Below are 26641 nucleotides of genomic sequence, written 5' to 3' on the forward strand. Positions count from 1 at the left end.
TCTATAAACCTATACAGACTGTAGGAGTGGGAAACTGTTCACTCACCGTAAGAATAAGCATAGTTACCTTGACCCAAGGCCAGTTCTCTAACACCTAGGTTAAGTTTCAGCCTAATGACTTCAATCTAAAACTTCCGTGTTATTTTTTTGTACACTTTTTCTTATAAAATCAGTTCACTCTTCACATAAGTACTCCATCAGCACAACTTTGAAGATTTCAAAGTCAAGGTCCAAATAATTAAGAGCTTAAACACACTTGAACTGTAGGGCCACTCCAAGGAATGTAGCATGCCAATCTGAAGACCAACTTTGATGTTTTAGTGACAGTGCACCAGAACACTTAGATCAGGATCAGAATTTGGTGCTGGAGGCAGACATTTAACTAGTAGATTAAAGAATAAGAAAGTTCAAGGCAGGTAAATGCTGTATGGGCCACTAAAGTTAAACAGCTGCTTATTCTGTCTTCAAGAAGCAATCAGTCATCATTGGTTGCAGAAACAACTGAACACTAAATCAAACTCAAGATTTTTAAGAGGGACATTCTGTACATTAAATTGTCTTCAGATAGTAAGCTTGCCTTACACGTTTTAACTACGTGCCAGGGTCTGGATGTACAAATCAAAACAAGTTAGACATCAAGATACTTAATAAATAGGTTAGCATGCTTTAAAACCGAGTAACTGGGAACTGCTGCCTCCATTTCCTTAAGAACCTTATCCTTAAGTCTTCAGAATCCTAGATATGTAAAATAAATCATAAAACTCCAGTCTTCAAAGGACTCAAATGTACTTTAAAATTAAAAAATATAAATACTAGAAAAATGGCAAAAAAAATAAACTTGATGACCATCAGGTATTCCAATTCCCCTGAAGTGTTACCATGTTTCCAGTATCTCCCTATATAAGACTTACCCGACCTCAAAATCTGAGGCAACTAAGAAATCCATTCTACCAGCACCTCAAAAGACCAAAACTTAACAGGAAAGTCAATACTTCTTAAACAACATGCTCGGCAGGCTTTGATTTTCTTGGACCCAAAGTTGAAAAACTCAAATCCAATTTCTGAAATAACCATCACATTCAATCGTAACAGAAAGCTTTACACCATATTCAACTCGTCTGAGGAAGCACCTCTACCCTCCATCACAACACTTCAATATGACTTTTCAATTACCACTAATGACAAGAAAGATACTAGTAATTTACAACAGTTCTTCGATTCTACAAGTCTTAAAAGATGAAAACCTAAGCTAATACAGGATGTCAAGAACAAAGGTACAAGCCAAGAGATGTCAAGCAGAAGCTGGAGAGAAGTACCCAAGCAGCTCTCATCTGTACCCCGAGCGTCTCGAGGATATGTCCTACCAAAACACTTTATGTAAACAGGGGGCTTGTGACTGAAGCCTCCAGCCCCAATAGGTGCAGAGAAGTTTCCTCGCCTCGGCTGCACATGGCTCGCAGAAGTTTGGCTGGAGCAGAGAGCCGAGCCTGGGTGGGAGCGGCAGTGTAGTTAGTGCTGCAGGCGGCGGCGGCGGCGGCAGAGCAGCAGGAGGCGGAGGCGGAGGCGGGCGGGGGGAGGGGAGCGGCTGGGGGGGCGGAGGGGGCTCTTGCCGCCACTGCTCTCTCGCCGCCTCTCCCCCCCGGCGGGAGCCGCTCTCAGCCTCTTTGCACTAGTCGCTCCGCTCTCTCGGTCATGTGACCTTAACGTAACCGGACAGGAAAAGCCCCGCCGCCGCCGCCGCCGCCGCGCCGGAGACACCGACCGCGGCGGCAGCAGCAGCAGCAGCAGCGAGGAGGAGAGGCGGCGGCGGGGAGGAAGGCACGGCCAAAGCTGCCCAGCGCTTCCTCCTCCACACCCCCCCGCCGCAGCAGCACCGGCGACAGGTAAGCGCGCACCGCCTCCGCCTCCCGGGGCCGGTGCCCACGTGCCGCCCCCGGCCCGGGCTCCGGGAAGGCGGAGGGGGGGGCGGGGGCCACCGGAGCTCGCAAACGGTTCCGGCAGCGGCGGTGGCAACAAAGACGACGAATGACCCCCGTCCCGAGGCTCCGGGTGAAGGCAGGCGGAGGGCCCGGACCACACGGGACCCGGTTCTGGGAAGCGAGGGCAGGGGCGGCCCGTGGGGGCGGTGGCGGCTGCGCCTGGCGCCGGGGCTCTGGCCGCCTGACAAAACCATCCCCCGGAGCCAGGCGGCGGCGAGTCGGCGGCGGCTCCATCCGGGGCTTTGCGGGAGGGGGAGGGGACGGAAGCCGAGAGGGCGGGCGGCGGATCGGAGGGAGGGAGGGAGGAAGGGGAGGGGGGCGATTCGCGTTCCGTTCTCCGTCGCCGGTCCCTCCCTTCCCGCCGCCACCGCGAAGTACGTCCCGAGCGGCGGCGGCTGGTGAGCGTCCCGCGCTGGAGCCCCAAGAGGCGGGCCCGTCAGGTGCGTAATCCTCTCGACGCCCCGCAGCCGCCTCCTGCTGCTGCCGCCGCTGCTGCTTCGGCGGCAAGGCCGCGAGCTGCGGAAGTGGGTTTGGGGGAGGGGAGCAGAGAGGGAGGGGGAGGGGAGGGATCCGGTCCGACCGGAGCAGGCCCGGCCTCTCTGGCGCTTCTCCCAGCTGCAGCGGCTCCTACAGCTGCTGCCGCTACTGCTGCGGCTCCGCCTCCCCGCTCGCGGGCGGGGGCGCGCACGCGCGCTTCCGGCCTCTTCGGGTCTCGCGCTGTCTGCGGCTCTCGCGCGCGCTCATCTCCTCTCTCTAGCTGGGCCGCCCCCGCCCCCGGCGCCGGGGCTGTTGCGCCGGCCGGGGCGTTGCGCACGGCGTAGGCGTCGGCATTGTGTTAAACTCCGCGGGACTTGGAGAGAGCGAGCGCGCGCGCGCACGCGGGCTGAGGGAAGGGCGAGCGTGCGGCGCGGCCGAAGTGCGTCGCCCCTCCCTTCCCCTTCCCTGCGCCCCTGGGGGCTGGGGGCGGGGCCGGTGAGACCGGAGGGGCCCGGGGACCCCGCGCGGCGCGCCCCGGCTCCGCCCCCGGCCAGCCCCCGCCCCAGGGGCTCGAGGGTGTGGTGGGGCCCGCAGCCGTTGGGCGGCTCTGGGCTGCCCAACGCGTTGGTCTCCTTGGTCGCCGCCCGGGTCGCCCGCTGAGGCCGGAGCGGGTATTGAGCGCGCGGAGCCTGCGGCCTTGAGCTTCCTCTATACGGGCGATCCGCGCCGCCATAAGGCCGCGCTGCCGGATCGGAGCTGCGGTTGCCCCCTCGCCTCGGCACAGCCCGCCTGGCTCCGGGAAGGGGAGGTTGCGGCGCGAGGCCGGTCTGGGGCCCGAATCGTCTTCCGGGTGCAGCGAGACCCCCTAACCATTAATTTTTAAACAAAAACCGCAATAAGAACCGTTAAGTCAGAAGCTGCGTAGGAAGCAAGGTTTTTGTCGGCCTCAGCTGATGGTGAATTAAAGAGGCAGTAAAGGGAAAAGCGAGAAAGGGTAGTCGAATGAGCAGTGTGAGAGTGGTTACTGCTGCACGGTTTACGGCACGAACTTCCACCCGCCGCTGGAACTCCTAATTGTGCCCCGGGGAAATAACCCGAGCTCTTTACTTCCCCCACCCATTTGCATTGTTCATTTGTTCTATCATCATCATACAGTGGGTCTGCGTGGTGTGTGAGTGAGCCTGGATGCTCTTCGTTTTTGTTATTGTACTAGAATAAGGCAAAAAGAAGGTCGGGATTTCAGGCTCACAGAACTCCAGGACGGTCTGGTTTTGCTTAACAGAGTACCTGGGCTCTCCAGGCCGTCCGTACAGACCCTGACGGCCCAATGGTGTAGAGAGCACTAGCATTTGAGTCTGCAACCTGAAACTGTATTATAAACGAGAGCATAAACCGAAAATAACAGATTGGGGCGGCATTCCTAATAACTTTGATATGTAACCAGATGTTTGTAAACTGTTAAAAGGCAATTTTTAAGAAGAAAGTAATTTTAATCACTAATATTGCTTTCTTTTAAACTGATCATTTCTCATTTAATAAACGTGAAATTTATGTTTATTTTCTAGCCAAAAAATTGGCCTGTAATTAAAACCTTTATAATACTTGAAATACAAGAAGTGATACACCCATGGTATTAAATGCCACCAAAAGTCAACAGTGGAGGAGCTTACTTATGGGAATGTAAACCACACATAAAGTGTTGTACTACAGTCCATATTCGTATTTGCCAGTTTTAAAGCTTTTCAAAAAAGACATAAATAGATTGGTGCAAACTTTTCCCAGCAGCAGAGTATAAACACTAGACAAATTTTAAGTCACAGAATAAAAACTTCCAGTGACAACTTCTTCAAAAAAAAAAAAAAAAAGACATATAGGCTTTGCACTCACTTTCAAATTTTGCAGTATTGTAAGATCACATAATATAAAAATTTACTTACCACCACACCTGGAAGGAGATGCCTCTTGTAACCCTGTGATTTCAAATTATCTACTGCTTGTCCTTGAATACCAGGATGTGCTTTCCCCGGTTTGAGAATTACGGGGCCAGTGAAGAATACCTAAGACCTAAGTGTGGCATCTGCTTGGGACCAACTTCTTTAGGGTAGGGGATCCACCTGCTATCTCTCAGTGTCTCTTGATGCTTCATCCAAAGAACCATTCCTCTTTCCATCCCTTTCCCTGTTGAAACTTTGAAAAGCTGGTCAAGTAGTGTGCATCAGGCACAGAAAGGAAGATTGGAAGAACTGCTGATATCCTACAGATTTTTATAATAAACTTCAAAATGCATCTGGCAAAAAAGGCAAGGCAGTTTTCCTATTTCCTTGAGTTTTTTGGGTCTCCGAACACAATCCTGAAAATATAAAAGGGAATTGAATTTTTTTTTCTGAAGGGAAAATTATTGTGAACGTTCTAAACATTAGATTGAGAACATTTTTAAGAGCTTTATTACGCTCAATAAGTTTATAATTTTCATTGGCTCATCCCAGCAGCTCTAGAGACTGAGGCAGGAGGAATGTGAGTTCAAAGCCAGCCTCAGCCACTTAGCAAGACCCTGTCTCTAAATAAAATAATTTTAAAAGGCTGGGGATATGGCTCAGTGGTTGAGCACTCCAGGGTTCAATCCCTCCTACCAATTAAAAAAAAGTGGAATCAGAGCCCCGCATGGTGATAACACGCTGTCATCCCAGCTACTGGGGAGGCTGAGATGGGCCAGTCTGGGCAACCTGGTAAGACCCCATCGCAGAACAAAACAAAAAATTCAGGGTGTGACTCCATGGTAGAGACCTTACCTAGCATGCAATAGACCCTGGGTTCAGCCTAGATACCACACAAAACAATATTTGACAATCCAAGACATGTAGGATCATTTTTGCATGGTAGAGATCAAGTTAGAGGTTGATGTTTATACCCAAACATACAATCCCCAGTTCACATGCATGAGGTATGTACCATGAGACTTTTGTTCTCATTACAAGAAAGCTCACCATGTAAAGATAGGAATTTGTAAAGCACTTATAGATATGTGGACAAATATTTTTGGAACTACTTTTCACTTTGTAAGAGGTTTCAGTGTACCTCTTGCAAAGTGAAAAATTCCTTAAAATTGTGTGCATCATCTAAATTCAGCACAGAAGGAAGATGAATAATCATCCGAAAACAATTTCAAAGTGAGCATGCATTCTCCTGGGCCAGGCTGGTCATTTAGATTTTCCAAGTCCCCAAAATGATTTTGTAAAGTGGTTGTCAAAAAGTGTGGTATTAACAGATCCTTGTGAATCCCTAGGGTCCTGTCAAGAATCCTTGAGATCAAACTGTTTTCATAATAATACCAAGGTATTATTGTCCTTTCAATGTGTTGACATTGGGAAAATATGCATAATTCAGTGAGCCAGTATTTTCCAAATAACTGGTGAATTATGTTAAATATCATGCGTGGGAAAAATTCCATTCAAAGTGCATATACCAATGAATTTTAGCAAAACAAAGAAGGAAAAGTTCAGTCATTGCTACAGTTTTAGGTTGCACAACTAGCCTTTAAAAATCTAACACTTTTAGTTTTGGTGTAATATCAAAGAAAAATATTCAGAATTACCTGATATTTTGGCTATTAAAATAGAGAGAATTGAAAAAATATTTAAAAAGCCACTTCACTATTTTATATTGTTTCTGAAAATACAATTATTTTCATTAAAACATGTTATTCATTAACGTGTAGTGGGGTTTTTTTAAATCAAATCCTTGTAAATTTCTAAGTTTTATATTTTCTAAAGGTAAATATCACTAGTTGTAATCTACATAAATTTACAAAATTTTGTTTGTTTGTTTGTTTGTTTTGGTACTGGGCATGAATCCAGTACCTTAAGCATGCTAGACAAATGTTTTACCACTAAACTATGTCAACAGCCTTTTTTAAAATTTTATTTTGAAATAGGACCTCACTGAGTTGCCCAGGCTAGCTTTGAACTTTACAGTCTTTCTGCCTCAGCCTCCCGAGTAGCTGTAATTAAATGTCTTTAATAATTTTAAAGAGCTTAAAGGGGTCCTAACACCAAAAAGTTGAGAAACTCTTTTAAAATAGGGGTTGTGACTCAGATATAGAGTGCTCACCTAGCATGCGTGAGGCACTGGGTTCGGTCCACAGCACCACATAAAAAAAAAAAAATAAAGATATTGCATCCACTTATAACTAAAAAATAAACATTTTTTAAAAATACAGAAATATACTATTCAAGTCAGACCTGTTAAACACATTTGCTACTAGACCTGTAAGTGATTATGTTTTCTTCAGACTAATTTTATTAATCATCATATGGCACATAAAAAAGGAAGCCTCTACTTTGGTTAGTAGAAACAGATTAGGGTTCTTAATTTTGCTAGGGGTGATCATATGTAGGTTTCTTTGAAGTTAATTGTAGCATAATTTCTTTAGTATTATCACTTTAATATGGACTTTTTATTTGCCGTAATTCTCTGACCTACTTCTAACTTGACACCTAAAATATCCCTGATAATGCCCCCTTCCCAATGTAATTTACATGTGGAAATTGAAAACTAATTTAAATGTAAACATAAGCAAAATATTGAAAAACAAATCTTTTTACCAATGTAGTGCTTTCCAATGTGAAAATAAGTGCTATTCTAATTACTATGGAAGAAGGTTAACAAAAGAAATGTTAGGGAAAACGTACCAGTTCATCATCACTACTAAGATGCCTTTCTTTGAGTTGCAGTTTTAAAATATGTTGAAATTCAAATGACCACCTCATACAGGTTCCTTCATGGATTCTCCAACATTAATTTTTAATACTACTAATTGGAAAGGCAGTTTTTATCCTAATAAGTGGTCTAAGCTACTTGAAAGAATTCATCTTACTTGTGAGTAATTCTGCTTTTGTTGCTGATGTGCCTCTTGCATTGCAGCGTTCATTTATGCTTCACTTAAATAAAATCAAGGACTTCAGAGAACCCTTTTAGTGCCCTTGAAATGGGAAGTCTAAGTGGTGTTTAGCGTCTTCCAAGAGCTATTATCTTTAGAAGGTGATTCATCAATCCCCAAAAGCCGTTTTAGTCTTCACTTCTCATACTGAAAGTGAAGGAAGAGCTTAGATTGTCAGAATGTAATGTGATTATATGTGTCCCGTTCAGCTGCATCTCCAAAGTAACTTGTTTAAGCACCAGCCCAACTGAAAGCACTTGACAGCTGGGCGATCAGTGTCCTGTTGTCAAAGGTGGAAACAGTGGCGCAAAGCATTAAGTAGTTTAAAAGATGATCTATACTTGGCTTTGGAAAGTTTTGTTTGGGGGGGGGCGGGGGGGTGTTTGTTCTTTTGTTTACTAATTTTCTAAAACATTTTACATATATACACATAAAGAAAGCATTCTACAAAAAAACAAAAGCCAACTTTAAAAAACTGCCTCCCCTCTTTTAAAGTTCCATTTATAGTGTTAAGTTTTATATAGATCTTCAATGTCCTGTCATTGCCAGCCCTTTGTCACCAGGATCATTTAGAACTGTGAAAGACTGGCCTGGTGGCTCATTCCTGTAACTAACCCCAGCTACTCTGGAGGCTAAGATAGGAGAATCAAAAGTTAGAGGACAGCCTCAGCAATTAAAAAAGAGAAGAGTGGGGAGTTGGGTATACAGCTTAGTGGTAAATGACTTAAAAAGTTTGTTTAGTGTGTATGAGGACCTGGGTTGGATCCTCAGTACCACACACACACACACACACACACACACACACACACACACAAAGAGAACTTGGAGTAGTGCTATATGGAACCAGGCGGGTAGTGCCCAGAGAATGAAACATATACCCAGAAGACAGGCTTCAGCTTATTTGTTAGCCATTTGAAGAGCAGTAATTTAAGGACATGGCTCTTGAGTCAGATAGCCTGGCTTCTCTGAAGACCACCAGACATCACAGAACTTCTGAGCCCCAGACCAGCATCACCTATCAACAGGTACTCTATCACCTCCACATCTGGAGGGAGGGGGCAAAGAGGGAGAGGCTTGTCAGTGTCTCCAACCTAGCATGCTCTTCCCCACCCACCTGGGATTTTGTCCTTGTTCCACCTGGTGGACAGCACCACCTACCCGGCTATAGAAGGAAGAAGTCTAGGAGTCATCTTGGGGCCTGCTGTTCTTCCCCACCCCGCTCCACCTGACCCACAGGCCAGTGTTCTTGATTTTTTTATCTTCTCAATATCTCTGGAATCCTGCCTAATCCCTTCCTCGTGATCCCCATCATCTAGTTCCTCATCTCTCTTCTAGACCACAAGAAAGGCTCCTCTGCCTGCCCTTTGTCCCTCCTCCCCAGTTTGGGCAGTTCTGCACCTGCAGCCAGGTAGTCTTTGCAGTGGAACTATTCTATTGTGACACAGGCTTAACATCCTTTTGGAGGCTTCCCATTGTTTTTAAGATAAGGACCAAAGTCCTTACCTGGGCCTCAGTGGTGCCTCATTCTTCCCAGGCTTTTTGCCCTGCAGGGTCACGGTAAACTCTAAAGTAGACTCAGAACCTAATTACTAGCAGCAAGAAACACTAAGTGACATTTTAAATTGAAAAATTCTTCCAAAATATAATACACATTAAGTTGATGAGAGTTTTTTAATTCAGCCCAGGGTTTAAAAAAAGAACCAAGCTTTTATCCCATATCGGTCAGGGACCAGGTATGACAGGAGAACTCAGCAATCTTCTCAGTCGTTAGCAGTTTGTCTAGCAAAGACTGAACACAAAGCTAGGCACGAGTGAATGATAGGAACTGTATGTTAGCTTTCCAGAGCATTAGGTTGCCGACCTAACCAGCACGTTCACAGATGCTCCAAGGCAAGAAGAGCATTCTAAGGCTGGGGCAAGCATGGGTACACGCATATATGTGTGAACATGTACGTGTGTGTCTATGATGAGCGTGATGAAAGTAAGTTCAGAAGTCCAAGCATAAGTTCTAAGCTGCTGTTCACACAGCCCATCTCCCGACCTGGGCTGAATTAGAGATGAGGTGGCTGAGTGCTCCCCTTGGAGAGCAGTGAGTGTTATACACTGTTAGGAGTCCAATAATGGCCTGGCCATTCTGGGCCCTCTGGGAAGAGAAATTATCGTTCCTCCACTTAGCTCATCCAGAAATTGTGAGTGAAACATAATTTTGTCTACATGATCAGCACACTCCAATCAAAGAGGATCTTTATCGCCGTTGTTTTGCAGTGCTGAAGATCAGACCCAGGGCGACGCACCTCTAGGCCAGTGCTCTACCACTGAGCTACATCCCCAGCAGAAACTTGATTTTTAGTAAGGGCTTAGATTTCAGAACAAGCTCCACACTTGATAATCACTTTGTAAAGATCACCAAACTAACAGTCTTGCATCAATAAATAATTGGACACTTTAATGTCATAAAGAGTTTATGCTGTAATTTTTTTTGCAAATTGAAAAACCTTTTCATATACTGAATGTAATGCCAGCTGGATGGATATGCTGATAATATGTCCTTCCTGCTTCTTCATGTGCAAAAGTCCCTGTCCCTGTAGGGTTTATAAATAGCTTGGTTCTGATTGCAGAATAAAGAGAGAGCATCACTCTGGACCCCCAGTTTAGAGGTTGGTTGGTTGGTTGGATGGTAAGTGTGAAATCAAGGAGCTGGATCGGCACTGGAGTACATTGTGCAGACTGAGCAACAGTGAGATGGCACAGTCAAAGCTGTGCTCGGCGGTCAGGGCTTCTTCATGGGGAGTCACAGGAAGATATGGAGCAAGACAGTGCCATCAGATTTGCCCTTGGGAAAGCTCACTCTGGCTGTTACAAGGTGGATGGGTTAAGGAGGCCAGAAATGGGAGGTAAAACTAAGATGAGGCGTGGGGGAAAGTTTCAGGTGAGACAAGGTCTAAGAGAAACGGAGGCCTTAAGGCTGTGCTGAGATTCTGGTTTGGTCAAGGGGGTGGGGGGCATGCATTGAGGTGGGGAATACAGAACAGGTTTGTGCCCCAGGTTTTCATGGTCTCTTGTACAAGTGTGAGGAGCGTATAGGGCATTTGCTTTTACATCTACTGAGTGTAGGGTTCCTGTGGGACACTGAGCAGAGGTGGATACTCACCAAGAGCATTAGGAGGCAGCTGTGGACCAGGCATGGAGAGCACAGCAAGAGTACTCCTTGGGCCAGACACTGTGGCACACACTGGTTATCCCAGCCACTCAAAAGTTCAAGGCCAAACTCAGCAATTTAGCAAGGCCCTAAGCAATGTCTCCAAATAAGATTTAAAAGGGCTGGGGATGTAGCTTGAGTGGTTAAACACTCCTGTGTTCAATCTCCAATACCAAAAAAAGGGTGGGGGGGGGCCTCCTAGGTAGGGAGTAAGGTGACAGCCTGAGTTGAGGCCAAATGAGAGTGGTGACCCCAGCACCATAAAGGAGGACTTATCAATGCAGAAAAAAGTGTATGAAGTACCACAGAGAGGCCGAGGCCTGCAGCAGAGGTCTTCCCTGACCCTGGAGAGCCTGTCAGCCCAGCAGGTGGCAGGGGTTGCACCTGTCCTGAGCAGTGGTGGAGGTCAGAAGAGCAGATGCGGTTTCCCTGGGGGAGGGGTGGCTGCCTCCTGGGCCTACACAGCATTTTTGTGCAAGTTAAGCCTCATGGAAACAGTGGGGGGTGGCCAGGAAGCTGTTGCTGGGGTGAGGGGTGGGATGGAGCAGTCCCCTCTATTACCCCTTCTTTTCAGGTAATTCACATATGGAAAAATCTAGAGGTTTTGTGTTTGATCTCGAGATTTTTTTTAAAACTTGACCTGTGTATTTTTCCCCATGTAGATTTTGAGCGTGCAATTCATCCTCTGGTTTTCCTCCTTTGCTTTTTTCATTTCTCTGAGAGCCATGCACGTGTTCTTCCCTCTATATTTGAACACTTATGTTCACCATTTCTTGATCTAAGAGATGTTCTTAAGTTGAGATACTAAAATAGCGAGTAGCCTCCCTTATAAAAAAGAACATTCAGCATTTTTATTGTGGCTTCATTCTTGTGGGTTGACGAGTACACTTATATTAGTTTGTTTGTGGAAAGAGAGGGAGCCATACATTTAGCTATGTCAAAGAGAGTGCTGTATGTATCCACTCATGTAAAAACTAAGAACCTTGGAGCAGGAGGTGAGGTTCAGTAGTAGATCTTGTGCTTAGTATGCTCAAGCCTGGATTGTATACCCAGCATGTGTGTGTGTGTGTGCGCGCGCACACACACACACACACACACACACACACACAAATCTAAAGAAAATTAGATGCAAAAAGAAAATTAGATGCTGGCAATTTAGCTCAATGATAGAGCACTTGACTAGCATGAGTGAGGCCCTGAGTTCAGTCCTAGCACTGCAAAAACAGAAAGGGAGGAAGAGAAGGAAGAAAGAAAAATGTTAGTAGCATGTGACACAGAGCTCATTTTCCTTATGTTATAGTGAGTTTTATAAAATTAATATTAAAAAATTACAAGAGCTGGGCAAGGTGGCACACACTGGCAATCTCTGTGATGCCAGCCGCAGCAACTTAGCAAGGCCCTACATGATTTAGTGAGACCCTATCTCAAAATGAAAAATAAAAAGGGCTGAGGATGTACCTCCATGGTAGAGTGCTGGGCTAGCAAATGTGAGGCCCTGGGTTTGATCCCCAGTTCTACAAAAAGAAAAGAAAAAGAAAGAATAAAATGGGCAAAGCTCATGTAGAGATGCTAGAGGAAATAAGAGTGGACAATTAATGTAAAATATGCTTTAAATTCATAGAAAGTTAAAAAAAAAAGAAACAAAAGTGATGTTCAGCAAAGATTCTTTTGAAAGTGGTAAAGCAGTAATTAAATGCCCAGTATTAGCCAGAGTGTGGAGAAATGGGTGAATGGCTGGGCAGCTCTCACATTTTGTTTGTCCATAGTATTTGAGTCTGTCTTTTTTATTATTATTATTATTATTTATTTGGTACTGGAGATTGAAAACCAGAGGCTCTTTATCACTGAAGAGCTGTATCACTGAGCTGCATCCTTAGCCCTTTTTATTTTTATTTTGACACAGGGTCTTGCTAAATTGCTGAGACAGGCCTCAAACTTACCATCCTCCTGCCTCAGCCTCTGGAATTGGTGGGATCACAGGCATGTGCCCCTGCACGTACTGTATTTGAGACTTCTTAGCAAGTGTATATATTTAAAAGTAACAATAAAAATATGGTATTTCCTATTATCAAGTAAACCTTAATTTGAATTCCATTCTTGAACTTACTGAGGCAAGCTACCTACCCTCTTTAAGCCAGCCTCCTTGCTCATAAAGTGAGTAGCAATACCATAACTATCTCCAGTAAGTAAGTGTGAAACTAAATGAACAGCATGTGGACATGAGGGGCTAATAGTAAGCCAGCCAGCCCTTCATGAGCAACAGCCTCTCCTGTCCTGGAGGGATAACTGGTGATGTGCTTGATATTTCTGTCAAAGGTGTCACTCAAAGGTGTGGGACTGAAAGCTGCCTAGACCCACAGGTAAGCCAAGGGATAGTCAGTATGTGGCAGGGCAGCACTTCACAACTGGGTCTCAAGGATGTGATACCTTTTGCTGGAGGAAAGGTAGGTGAATACACTGGGAAGGGGTTGCTCTGACACTAGGCAGAACAGCTTTGAAGACAAGCTTCGAAGTCCTCCTGGGGCGGTCAGGTTAGAGTGACGTTTCTCTGTAATCACAGTTACTCTGCAACCTGGCAGTGTCTGTGGCTTTCATCCTGACCCCATTTCTTTTCTGTCTCTCCTTCCTAATTCTGATCCTTTCACCTTCATTGTACAGACAGATCCTGTGCACCCGTTAGCCCATCTCCCTAGTGGAAACAGCAGGCATAACTATAGCACTATCTAGTGCCACAACCAGGATAATGGCATTGATGTAGTCTAGCTGCAGAACTTGTCTGTCATCACCAGAATCCCTCAGGTTGCTCTTCGGTGGCCATACCCGCCTGCTCCCCCTTGCCCCCTCCACTGCAAGTCTGTTCATTTTTATCTTTTCAAGAGTAGTATACCAAAAGAATCACATGGTGTGTGACCTTTAGGGATTAACCTTTTTCTCTGAGCATAATTCACCCAAGCTGTATATATCAATACCATTTCTTCACATGGCTGAGTAGCTTTCCACATAGGGACACACCAATTATTTCTCATTTACTTCTGGTTTTGACTCTTGGGAATGAAGTTGATATGGACATTAATGCACAGGTTTTTGTGTGAATGTGGTTTTCATTTCTCTGAAGTAAATCCAGAAGTACAATTCCTAGTTCACATGATAATTGTGTGTTTAGTTTTTAAAGAAACTGCTATTTTCCAGAAGTAAAGGAAACTGCACCATTTTACATTCCTGTCAGCAACGTATGAGTGGTCCAGTTTCTCTACATCCTCATCAGCATTTGGTACTACTGTGACTGTGTTTTATTTTAACCATCCTGATAGGTGTATAAGGATATTGTGTTTTGAATTTACATTTCCCTAGGGAATGGCATTGAGCAATTTCATGTATTTATTTGCCATCTGTATATCCTCTTTGGTGAAATATCTCTTCAGGTCTGTTGCACATCTTCTATTTCAGTTTTTTTTTTTACTGTTGAGTTGAGAGAATGTGTGTGTGTGTTTTGGTTGGTTGGTTGAACATGCTAGGCCAGCACTCCACCCCTGAGCTACATCCCAGCCCTGGAGAGATCTTTTTGCATTGCAGATGTTATCCCTTTGTTGGAGGAGTATTTTGCAAAAGTTTTTTAAGATATTTTTCTCCTAGTCTTTAGTTTGTCTTTTCATCCTCTTAACAGAATCTTTTACAGAGCAAAAGTTTTAATTTTGATGAAGTTCAATATATTATTTTCTCCTTATGAATGTTCTACTGCCAGGTCAAGTGTAGAAACTCTTTGCCTAACCCTAGATTCTGAAGGATTTCTCCAAACATAGTACAGACTTGTGTTTTTCATTGAAGGCTGTGGTAACTTAGGGTTCATTTGTATGTAAGGGGGGAGGCTTAGCCAAGTGCTGTCTGCCTACCTGCCTTCCTTGCTTGTGGAAGTCAGTTGATCCAGCATCATTTTTTGAGAAGGTTCTGCTTCTGTATCTGTGTCAACAATCAATTGTATATTGTAAAGTTTTGTCTAGTTTAAGATAAAGTAATTGAATTTCTTTCAAAAATTAATTGTGCATATTTACATGGGTCTACTTCTGGGTTCTCTGTTCTGTTGCATTGATGCCCGTCTGTCTCTCTGCCAGTTCCAACATTTCTAACTTCATGCCAGTATAATGCATCCTGAAAACAGGTAGACTGATTTTTCCCCACTTTATTTTGTTTGAGCTACTCCAGTTCCTTTGCCTTTACATACGCATTTTAGAATAATTTATCTATCAAAAAAGTCTTGAGGTTTTGATAGGAATTGTGTAAAACCTATATATCAGCTTGGGGTAAACTCATCTTTATTATGTCAAGTCTTTCTATCCATAAGCATATTGTGTCTGTCCGTTTATTTAACACTTCTTGATTTATTCCCCAGCACATTGTTGATTACAACTCTGTGTTTTGTTTTTTGAGTCATTTTAAATGGCATTAAATTCTTAATTTCAGTGTCCACACGTTCATTACTAGATTGGTATATTTATCTTGTAGGCTTATGACCTTGTCAAACTCACTTTTATTTCTTCCTTTGCCTTCAGAATGTCTTCTATTTCATTTTTTGCATAGTTGTACTGGTGAGTACCTCCAGAGAAAAGGGACATCTTTGCCTTGTTCCAAAATATAAGAAAGTATTCACTTTTTTCTCAGCAAGAATTATAATGTTAATCTGTGTGTTGTGGGCTTTTATAAATGCTGTTTGTGGAAAGGGAGTGATCTAGGGATTTGGGGAGCTGGGCAAAATCTGATAGTTTCTCTACTAGTTTGCTGGGATGCTGTTTGAATAATAGAAATCATAGAATTTTTATTGGAACATTCAGATTTAAATTTTGTCTCCCTCCCCCACCTTCAGATGGAAGGCCTGGGGCAGATACCTTACCCATATCAAAGACCATTTCCTCCTCCACAAAAGGGAGGCAGAGGCCAGACCTGCTTCCTCCCTGGATTGGTGTTAAGAGTGAAAAGGACAGGAGAATGTATGAGGGGTCCCTCATGTGCATGAAGAGGAGCTAGAAAACCCCCAGAGTTAGTAAGGTTTCCATCCTGCCTTACTAGAAATCCACCCAACACTTTAATTAATCAATCTTTGTGGAAAATCGAACAAATTCTGACAGATCATTAGAACATGTATTTGGGGTCTGCAAAAGACTCTCTGTTCCAGGAATATTTGCTGTGCCAGGGACTCGATGCTTGGAGGTAGACAACCTGGTTCTCTTCCCGGCTTCTCCACATACCATCTGTGTAAACTTGGGCAAGTCGCAAAACCTCCTAAGTTACGGCATTTGTTGTCATCTATAAGCCGGGAATCGTGGCAGACCTAATTCCTAGGACTGTTATGAAGACAAATGAGTTAATTTATGGATCATGTTTAGCAATGCCTGACATGTTCGATACCTGCAATGACATGTTAGTGATGATCATTATTGATGACTATAAAGGACACATTCTGATTTGTGAATCACCTTTCTTAAAAATAAAATTGTTTACTTTGCAGATATTTAAAAAAATGGATTTGACCAACCATGGACTTATTCTACTGCAACAGTTAAACGCTCAGCGAGAGTTTGGTTTCCTGTGTGACTGCACGGTTGCAATCGGCGATGTGTACTTCAAGGCACACAAATCAGTTCTTGCTTCATTCTCCAATTACTTTAAGATGTTGTTTGTCCATCAGACCAGGTAACTAAAGTGGTTGATAATAATCTAATGACTATGGACTTCCTAACTCCATGTTCCTCTGTCCTCTGAGCACGCTCTTTGCCTTCATCCAGTCCATGGGTCTCTCTGCCTCTCCCTAGGCTCCTAGGTGCCCGGTTCCCTTGTGACCCTGTCCCCTGCCCTTCTTGGTTCCTCATGCTTTCAGCAGCACTTGAGAATCACCGACCTCTCTGCCCCATGCAGCCCCTCCCCCTCTAGATAGCCTCAGTGGGTGTCACCTGCAGGGTCTGGATGGCAGGTCCAGGTCCATTCCAAAGCCCTCCACAAGCCCTTCTGTCAGCAAGCTTTCCCCAGAGCTCATTGTCTGAGCCCTCCCTCCTGCAGCCCCAGTGCCTGAGCGTCTGCCAGGCTTACAATAAGTCCTTCCTCTGAGTCCCATTCTGATGAGAAGCTGGAGGACATGAATTCCCCCAATTTCCCTCTTTTCTCTCTCTGCTCAGGTTTTCCTCTTCCTCTCTCTCCTAAGTGTCTTAGAGAAAGATCCTCTTGGTGTCTGAGGGGAATGGTCCTCCGACCTCTCTTGTGCCGCTCAGGTTTCCTTCAGTTCTTCATACTTACTCTTGGCCCCTTCCCCGTGCCCCGCTGGTCTGTGGGAGATCAGGACCCTCGCCTTGCTGTCCGCTGAGTTCAGCACTGTTCTCCTCTAGTTGACTGTGAACGTTCTCAACAGAGTCCCCTGTGTCCTCTTGCGCACCTTCCTCATCTCACGCTCTTCCTGTCATTTGCACCGTGGTTTCCTCCCATCACTCCGCCGACGTCGTGTCTCAAAGGTCACCCTCTCTCCCAGTGTCCTCCTCCTGTCCTCAGCAGCACTTCTGCTGTCTTCTCCCAGCTGAAGCAGGATTCACCTGATTCGTGTGACTGGATGCCCCTGTTCTTTACCTTGGGGCCCAGGCCTCCCTCAGCTTTGGTCTCGGGCTCCCTTGCCCTCCTTGTGCACTCTCCTGTGAAGTCGGTGCTTATCCTAGGTCTTGCCTTTGCTGCTGGGAACTTGCAGGTTACAGCTCTGGCCACTGTCTTTCTGTTGGCAGAACCCATTCCCAACCCCTGTCCCCCATCCTGGCAACCCACTGGTGACTCAGCTTTGAATGTCCCCTGTATCTCATTGGCATATCCAAAATGAATTCAGCCTCTACCCTCAAGCCCCTGACCTGCCTGTTGCATCCCCAGGTAACCCAAGCTTAACTCTGTTTCAAATCACATCTTATCAACCCCCAGATTGTGTTTCCTTCAAAATACCTTTCACTCTTGTCCTTCCGTTCTGGCTTCCATTTTCTGTTCATTCGTTTTCATATCCTGTCAGGTTGCTGTCCCACACGCTGTTTGGTTGCAGAGTGCCTTTGATGGGAAGCTACTAAACTGGGTGAGGTCTTTGATGATCGACCACAAGGACACCCGTTGCATAAAAAACAACGTTCAGGCTCCTTACTCTGCCTGTGGGTCTGGAGCCTGATCCTCCGGCCTCGGGGACACTCCACCATCTTCCCAGGACCTGATGCAGCTGCCCTGGCTTACTCACCATTCCCTGAGTCCAGCTCTCACAGCCCTCTGCCGTGGCACCTCCCTTGTCAAGCAGACAAAATAATCAAAAGTGCCCTCCTTCCTCCCTCATGGGTATGACCCCAACACTATTCGTGCCACTTCCAGGGGCTGTACGTTTTTCCCAAATGGTCGTTGTTTGTGTTTTTATTTCCACTCCTCATTTGTAAGTTTCTTGAGGGCAGAGATGGGGTTTTACACAGCTTTGTGGGCACCACGGAGGATAACTGAGATATGTGCAAGCGATAGAACAGCCACTTGATAAACATCTGGAGGAGCAAAAGGGCCAGTAACAAAATAACAGGATTGCAGGCTTAGTGGCGACAGCAGGTTGGGCACATGGCTAAGTGGTAGAGCACTGGCATGGCGCTAGGAGGCTCTGGGTTGGATCCCAGCAGTGCAAAAAAGAAAGAAAGAAAGAACCCCTTTAACTCTACTGTGTTAGAGACTTCACGACCAATGAGGTCATGGCACTTAGTAGCTTCAATACAGTGAATTAAATGATCTCAAAAAGGATATTTTAATTTTGAGGAGTAAAGACAATGTTAATGGGCTTTAGTTAAATGCAGGAAACTGAAGTATAGGGTAGTAAACAAGTGTCTTTCTAGTAAGGGAGTGTGATCTTGGTATGACAGGAGGAGGTCCTAAGTTTAAGCAGTAGTGTGAATTACACCAGAGGTGACAAGAGCAGTTTGGGCAGCTACTGCTGGTCAGCCTTGTGCAGCTCCAGGTGCAGAGTGCAAGCTCACTGAGGCAAACGCTGGCCAGAGGCCCGGAGCATGCCACATAGCACTGTGACCACGCCTGACACTCAGAGACTGAGAGGACAATGGGAATCTTTAGGTTTTACTTAGGGTATTTTATGCCCTGTAGTTACCACTAGATGACTCTGTCTCTGTCTCTGTTTTGTGTCTAGAGACTGAGCCCTCAAAAACGAGCTGCTGCAGGGTAGGTCTTGCCAAGTGCAACCATTGATGATGTTCAGCACTGTTTAAAATTCCTCACCTTAAAATTCTAGTGAAAGAAAAAATGAACATGGAAATTACCACAAATTGAACATGGAAATTATCTGAATAAACAAAAAATAAAACATTATTCACATTTTTTCCTGCATAAAGTGTTAATACCAAGCAAAAGTCCACAAATCATACATTAGGCGAGGTTATATTGTAGAGGACTAGAAGTGACCAGAGCTGGTCCACAGTGAGCTGAGAGGTCAGGCTGCCCAGGAATAAGAGCAGTCAAGGATGGTGGTGGCTGGAATGTGACATGTGAAACTTTGAAAAATGCCCCTGTTTTCTAACTCTGTGTGTGTGTATGTGTATACACATGAGCTTCTGCTTTAAATTTTTTTTAAAACAAAGAAACTAAATTGGTGGCTGAAGACCTCCCTGGGCCCTGGGGTTCTGGCTGTGACCCCAGGGATAGGCTGCTTTCCTCTGCCTGGCCCTTGGCCAGCACTGCCTGCCCTGGGAGTCCTTATTCTCCAGCCTGACTGAAGTGTGGGCAGTGGGCTCCCTAGCTCCTTCCTGGCTTTGCCACTAGGGACTGTACACAGTTGCTTAAAATTTAAGAGGTTTACGTGGAGTAACCATTCTCAAGGAATAGACAGGACAGCCTATCCAACCAGAAGTATGAGAAATTATAACACACTAAGCATTTTTTGGAAAAGGACTCTAAGTAATACCCTTCATGGATGCTTTAAAGTTGCGGGGAGGCCCCCTTTAAATTTCCACTCCTCTATTTCCTCTTTCTCCCATGAGGACTGGTCTGGGAATGATATGCATCTCTGAAGGCATAAGTTTCCCTGGACCTCTGCCTGATTCTGGAAGGGTTCCTCCAGTGCCTTCTTCCCCTGGGAGATGATTGTTTACATTACTAAAGTCATCTTCGTCACATAAAATTCCTGAAGCTTTTTTGATTTCTAAATTTCACCAGAGCATCCAAATATATTATACTCTGCATATAGTATTGTTGGCACTCCTCTTGTGCTAAAAGAAAACACCACCATATTTACATTCCTGTTTCAAGGAATATAAGTAACTTAAAGGAATAAAAAAGATTCCAAGTGAAAATATAAATGATCTGTGTGTGTTTTTTAAAAGAAAAGAAAAACAGTCACATTTACTCCTCCATTTGGACTGTCAAAAGGATGCTAGTTGTTTTTCTTTGGTTTGGTTTTGAAGTTTATTATTTATTTATTCTGTAGTAATGAACCCAAGGGTGCTCTGCCACTGAGCTGCACCCCAAGCCCTTTTTATTTTTTGAGACAGTGTCTCAACTATTAAGTTGAACTTGCCTTGAACTTGCAATCCCCCTGCCTCAACCTCCCAAGCAGCTGGGGCTGTAGGTGTGCACCACCAAGCCCAAAAAGGGATACTAGTTTGTATGCTTGATTTTCCTCTTTGGCTTCCATCCTCTGCAGTCAAGCACAAATAACCACATGGTTATTTGTATGCAGTCTTCTTAGTATACACAGTTGACGGCTATGCAGTAATTATTTAAAACTGTCCTGTCACAAGTCATTGTTCAAATCACTTTGTTCTATTTATAAATTTTAGCATATTAAAAAATATTCGCTAATAACAAAATTAACATTATTACCAAAACATTCAAAAGAGAACTAAAATACCAAGAAGTCTTATGATCAAATTGTTATGAATTCTAAAAACATATTGAGGACGTAATCCCTGAAAATGCATTGTTTATAGAATGTATTCACTTGGTGGGTGATAATGTGCCTCATGATATATAGTTACATAAATCATTGATTTCTGACGATGTGTTAGAATTTCTGTCTGAGGAGAATCCTTGGGGACCTCTTCCTTATTGTTGTTGCTTGATCAGGATGATGTAATGCATGATCTACTGCATTGCTTCTACTGAAGCAATGCAGTAGAATCTGAAATTCAGAAAATCACCTGTGCCACCAGCTGCTTTAGGTGCCTCAGATAGGTCACTTAGCTTTTGGTACCTCAGGTTCCATAGCTGTCAAATGAGAATCCTCAGCCCCCCTGTATCTGCTACACAGAATTGTTTTGCTGCTCTGAAGTTTCTTAGTGAGATGGCTTTGGGACTAGATAGGTCTAGATTCAAACCCTAGCTCTACCACTTGCCAACTCTGTGACACTGAGCAGAGGGTCAGTCCCTGGGCCACACCCTCACCTGGAAAATGAGCATGACTAGGAGTTAATGAGGAATTGCCCCTGCAGCCTGCTGGCGCTGGTGCTAATGATTGCATCCAAAAGGGACCGTGTTGTGCCACAGCCGCTCTTTAATGCCACCTGGCAGCACCAGGAAGGTGACTGGCCTCTCTGCTGTCCCCCTGCTTTGCTGCCCTTCAGCCCTCATGCAGGAGAGAGCCGTGGAGCTCCAACATTGTGAGCGTGGCCAGCACTGTCCGTGCTCGTATAGCTCCCCGGGTCAGCCCAGACCTGAAGACACTTTCTAATCAGACTGTTGACTTACTGTAAAGATCTGCTGCTAGGCTGTGTGGTGGGTCAATACAGAACTCTTGACTTCTAGCTAAAAGCTCTGCTAGGCCAGGAGGTTCCAACAGGCAGAAATGAGAAACGTTATTTCATTGTTTTCACGTGTCTGGTTTTTTCTTCTTTGGGCTTTATGTTATCATTTGAGACATAAACTGACATTTACTCACACATTTTACTTGTTTCTTCCAGCGAGTGCGTCCGTTTGAAACCAACTGACATACAGCCTGACATCTTCAGCTATCTCTTACATTTGATGTACACTGGAAAGATGGCGCCTCAGTTGATCGATCCTGTTCGGTTAGAGCAGGGGATCAAGTTTCTGCACGCCTATCCACTGATCCAGGAAGCCAGCCTTGCCAGCCAAGGCACCTTTTCTCATCCTGACCAAGTCTTCCCACTGGCCTCTTCTTTGTATGGCATTCAGATCGCAGATCACCAGTTGAGACAAGCCACCAAGATCGCCTCGGCACCTGAAAAACTTGGTCGAGAACCAAGGCCACAGACCTCCAGGATGAGCCAGGAACAGGTGCCAGAGGCCCCACAGCTGTCGCAGCTGACTTCCAATCTGGCCCAGGTGAACCGGACAAACATGACTCCCTCGGACCCCCTGCAGACCTCGCTGTCTCCAGAACTCGTCTCCACTCCTGTTCCTCCCCCTCCTCCTGGGGAGGAGACCAATCTGGAGGCCTCTTCCTCTGATGAGCAGCCTGCGTCCCTCACCATTGCCCACGTCAAGCCAAGCATCATGAAGAGGAATGGAAGCTTCCCCAAGTACTATGCCTGCCACCTGTGTGGACGGCGCTTCACCCTCCGGAGCAGCCTGCGGGAGCACCTCCAGATCCACACGGGAGTACCCTTCACATCCAGCCAGCAGGGGGAAAGCCGCGTCCCCTTGTCTCTCTGCAGCAATGCTGCTGACCTCGGGAAAGACGCCATGGAAGTGCCTGAAGCGGGGATGATCAGTGACAGCGAGCTGCAGCACATCTCAGACTCCCCCATCATCGATGGGCAGCAGCAGTCGGAAACCCCGCCCCCCTCAGACATCGCTGACATTGACAACTTGGAGCAGGCTGACCAGGAGAGGGAGGTGAAGAGGCGGAAATACGAGTGCACGATATGTGGACGCAAATTCATCCAGAAAAGCCACTGGAGGGAGCACATGTACATACACACCGGGAAGCCTTTCAAGTGTAGCACTTGTGACAAGAGCTTTTGCAGGGCCAACCAGGCTGCGCGGCACGTGTGCCTGAACCAGAGCATCGACACCTACACCATGGTGGACAAACAGACTCTGGAACTCTGCACATTTGAGGAAGGTAGTCAGATGGACAACATGCTGGTGCAAACCAACAAACCCTACAAGTGCAACTTGTGTGACAAAACGTTCTCGACTCCCAATGAGGTGGTCAAACACTCTTGCCAAAACCAGAACTCAGACGTGTTTGCCCTAGATGAGGGGCGGTCCATTCTCCTGGGCAGTGGGGACTCAGAAGTAGCAGAACCTGACCACCCAGTGTTAGCTTCCATCAAAAAGGAACAGGAAACCGTGTTACTAGACTGAATGTTGCTTGTCTTTTTAAAAACTGTCATTTTTACAAAAACTATCTTCTTTCCCTTCCCCCAGCTCAGAACTGTGCTTCTGCACAGTTCAGACTATGACACACACACAGGTCCCTGTTCCCTTCTCCTCTTCTTCATCTCCCCATCCCAGCCCCACCTCTGGAAAGGCTTTGTGCATTATAAACCTGGAATATATTTACTTTAATTCAGGGGATATTGGAAAGATAATGGTCGGTAGTACTTGTAAACTTAAAATAGATTTTGAGAAGTTTTAGATTATTTAAAAGCATACATGGAACTAATTAAGGGTCTATAACAAAACAAAACAACGAGAATATAATTTGGTAAGCTAAAATTATGACTTTCCCTGGGTAATGAGTCTTCCTTCTCAGAAAAACAATGTCAGAAAATACAGCATGCTTTTTAGAGATAAAGCGGGGCTCTGTACTATGCAAACCCTAGAAGGTGTGGGGAAACTTTAAACCCAAGAAAACGTTTTTAGTATTTATCCTCCAGGTGTCTTGTTTCAGAATGCACCCTTTGAGATTATGTCCAGTTAAGAGAAATCACTAGTTAGGAAATCTACTTTAACAAAACACAAAAAAAGTAATAATGTGATGGCAATCTTAATTTTTGGATAAAACATGACAAGCTGTGACTTTGTGTGTTTGTAAGAGAAAATGTGGACACTTGCTATAAACAGGTGAATTAATGCACATGCCTTAGCTAATTGCTGGCTTCTTTCCAAGTTGAACAACAAAATGCTGTATTTTAGTTTCTGACACATTTGTTTTAAAAGTCAGATTTGAAAGTACTATATAGATTGTCTTTCTGAATAGAAAATGACATGCCATTTTCTAGCAGTTGCCAGTGGGAAATTTGTTTCAGTACCAACCAGCTGCTTTTAAATCAATGTGTGCACTGCAGGGAAAAGGATATTGGAATATGCATCTTAAAGAGGAGGTGTGAGCAGGAAATGTAACTTTATTGAAAGTCAGTGCTAATACTTCACTGGGAACATTCGTTGAAGTATCTAAAATGGCAAAGAGAAATCAGGACAAAATCTGATTTGCCGTTTGGAGAAAAAAACTTAATTTTGATGTGTATTCTTGGATTTTTTTTTTTTTTTTCTTAACACCTAAAATTTTCTCCACTTACCTGAAAGCAGTACAAGTTGTCCGTTAATCTTCCCATAGGCCAATAAGAGAATGAATGGTCTCACAGGACAAAATAGGAGCCAGAAGTAAAAACCGAAGGGGAAAGGGAAGGGGAGAATAGTCAATAGCTATACTGTATGTACATGTTAAAAACTGAATATCCCATCATCCTATTGTATGTATAGTTGAGTTCTCAGATTTGTAAGTTTTTATACATCCTTTCATTGAATAAACATTTATTAAATGGGCATGTGATCTTAAGTCTTGTGTATCTGTTTCCCCAGAGAGATACAGAAAGGAGGCATGCACAGAAGCATTGAGCTGAGAGTCATTTTCCTGCTGTCTGCAGGACTTTGGGTGTTTCCCCTAACCTGAGTGGCACCTTCCAGATGTAAAATGAAGAAGTTGATAACTGCATTGGGTCTTGAAATTGTGAGAATCAAACAAGTGAACTCTGCAGATGCTAGAAACAGTCAAAGGCTAACTAGGAACAGGCTTAAAGTCCATTTCCCTGACTTTCTTTAGAAAGAAGAAAAAAGGAGACCAATAGATGCTTGCCTAACAACAGGAATTCAAAGTACAATATAAACTGAAATTAATAAATAATGAATGGTTTCTACTGGTTTAATCGTCACATATTTTTGTTTGTTCTAATTAGTTATACATGGTAGTAGAATATGTTTTGACACATCATACATAAATGGGTGTAACTTCTCATTTGTCTGGTTGTACATGATATTGTATTACACAGGTCATGTAATCATGTATGCACATAGGGTAATAATGTCCGATTCATTCTACTATCGTTCCTATCCTCTGGTTGAACCTTAAAAACAATTTACATCTCCCAACTCAAATGGCAGCCTTGTACCAAGTTAATGTCTGAATATCTGTGAAAAGGTAAATTAGGGGGAGCCTCTGCAGCCCTCCACCCACCCCGCTACCCCCCTGAGGCCTCAAAGGGATACAAGGTACAGCCAAAAGACAGAAAGTCATGGGAATCACAAGGAACAAAGACAGATGTGGGCAGGATCCCAGCCAACCCTGGTTCAGCTCCTACAAGCTGGTACAGGGGAAAGGACAGGCAGGCCATGCAGAGGCTTGTGGTACCTGAGGCCACCTCCACCGAGGCAGTCTGGGAAACTCCCTCCCAAAATGAAAAGAACTGGGTGTTGTGAATACTGGAAACCGCCCCACAAGAATGTTCATTTGCCTATTCATCTATCTTGTCTTAAATGCTCCTTCGCTGAGCACTGGGGCCCATCCCTGTAATCCAGCTACTCAGGAGGCCAAGGCAGGAGGATCACAAGTTCAAGGCCTGCCTGGGCCTTTTCTCAAAACAAAAAGGGCTCAGTGGTAAAGCACACCTGTGTTCAATCCCCAGTACCCCAAAAGGAAAGAAAGATCATATACAATCAGAGCTTAACAACTCTGGGGTGCATCACCATCTTCTCGCAGGGTACCCACATCCTGCCTATGGGGTGTATACACATTTGCTGTCCATTAATGAAATCTTTGCTTGTGCCTGACTCTTAATTTTTGAGGTGCTGGGGATTGAACCCAGGGCCTTGTGCATGCAAGACAAGCACTCTACCAACTGGGATATATCCCAGTTGTGCCTGGCTTTTGACACATCCCAGAATTCTTTTCAGCAGTATAAATCAAGAACCCGCCCAGGTCAAATTGAGGTCCAGTTGCCCACTTGGAGGAACCTCCTGGGACCTCTGTCCAGTGTCACTTTCTTTGCTTAACACCAATATATGTGGTTTGACCAGCACTTGGGAAGTAACAAGTCTTGGGTCTTTTTTTTTTTTTTTTTGGTACTAGGAATTGAATCCATGGGCAGGTGTTAACTCCTGAGACAAGTTCTTAACTAAATTTCTTAGGGCATCACTAAGTTGCTGAGGCTGGCTTTGGACTTGCTATCCTCCTGTCTCAGCCTCCCGAGTCACTGGGACTTAAAGGTGTATACCAAGCTAGGTCTTGTGTTCTTGCAATTGACAAACTTTTGATGCATCACCAAATGAAAGCATGGGGAAGATGTGGAAGGAATGGCTTTTCTTGCTCATCTGATGTATCTTTTTGTGTTTGGCTTTAGACCTAGATTGTTCCAAATTATAAAGGAAAAAGGTGATATTTTCTCAAACATGCAAGCATTTCTATGATCTATAACTGGGGGAAGGAGAATGGAAGAAAAACTTAGCCACCTGTTAACCTATTTATTCTGCTATTGAGGCAGTTTGCTTAAAGCCATTTTTTTATCTTGGTTCTACTTCTCAGAACTGTAAAAAGCAGAGGAGCTAATAGAGGGGCATAAAGGAACCTGTGCCATTTCTAGCAGACTTCTTTACTGCAAGGTGCTTTTTAACAACTTCTTTCTAGTACTGGGTATCCAAGCCAGGCCTACACATGCTAGATAAGTGCTCTACCACTGAGCTACATTCCCATCCCTTTTCACTTTTATGTTTTTATTTTCAGACAGGGTGTCACCAAGTTGCCCAGGCTGGCTTTCAACTTGTGATCCTCCTACCTTGGCCTCCTGAGTAACTGGGATTACAGGTATGCGCCACTGAGCCCAG

The 26641-nt window shown here is 44.7% G+C and overlaps 1 protein-coding gene across 2 annotated transcripts; it reads left to right on the top strand.

The window, feature by feature from the left end:
- The first annotated feature begins 1753 nt into the window (after positions 1–1753).
- On the top strand, positions 1754–24310 carry Zbtb2 (zinc finger and BTB domain containing 2). Of its 2 annotated transcripts, none has more exons than XM_076859639.2 (3): positions 1754–1883; positions 16092–16276; positions 21535–24310. In XM_076859639.2, the coding sequence occupies exons 2-3, from the start codon at positions 16104–16106 to the stop codon at positions 22904–22906; spliced, it is 1545 nt and encodes a 514-aa protein (XP_076715754.1). In that variant the 5' UTR covers positions 1754–1883; positions 16092–16103; the 3' UTR covers positions 22907–24310. The 2 variants fall into 2 exon arrangements, with proteins under 2 accessions (XP_076715754.1, XP_076715753.1); XM_076859638.2 differs by lacking the exon at positions 1754–1883 and adding an exon at positions 2294–2419.
- The last annotated feature ends 2331 nt before the right edge of the window (positions 24311–26641 follow it).

This window comes from Callospermophilus lateralis, chromosome 6, assembly GCF_048772815.1.
Source record: "Callospermophilus lateralis isolate mCalLat2 chromosome 6, mCalLat2.hap1, whole genome shotgun sequence".
In the NCBI taxonomy this organism is placed as follows: Eukaryota; Metazoa; Chordata; class Mammalia; order Rodentia; family Sciuridae; genus Callospermophilus; species Callospermophilus lateralis.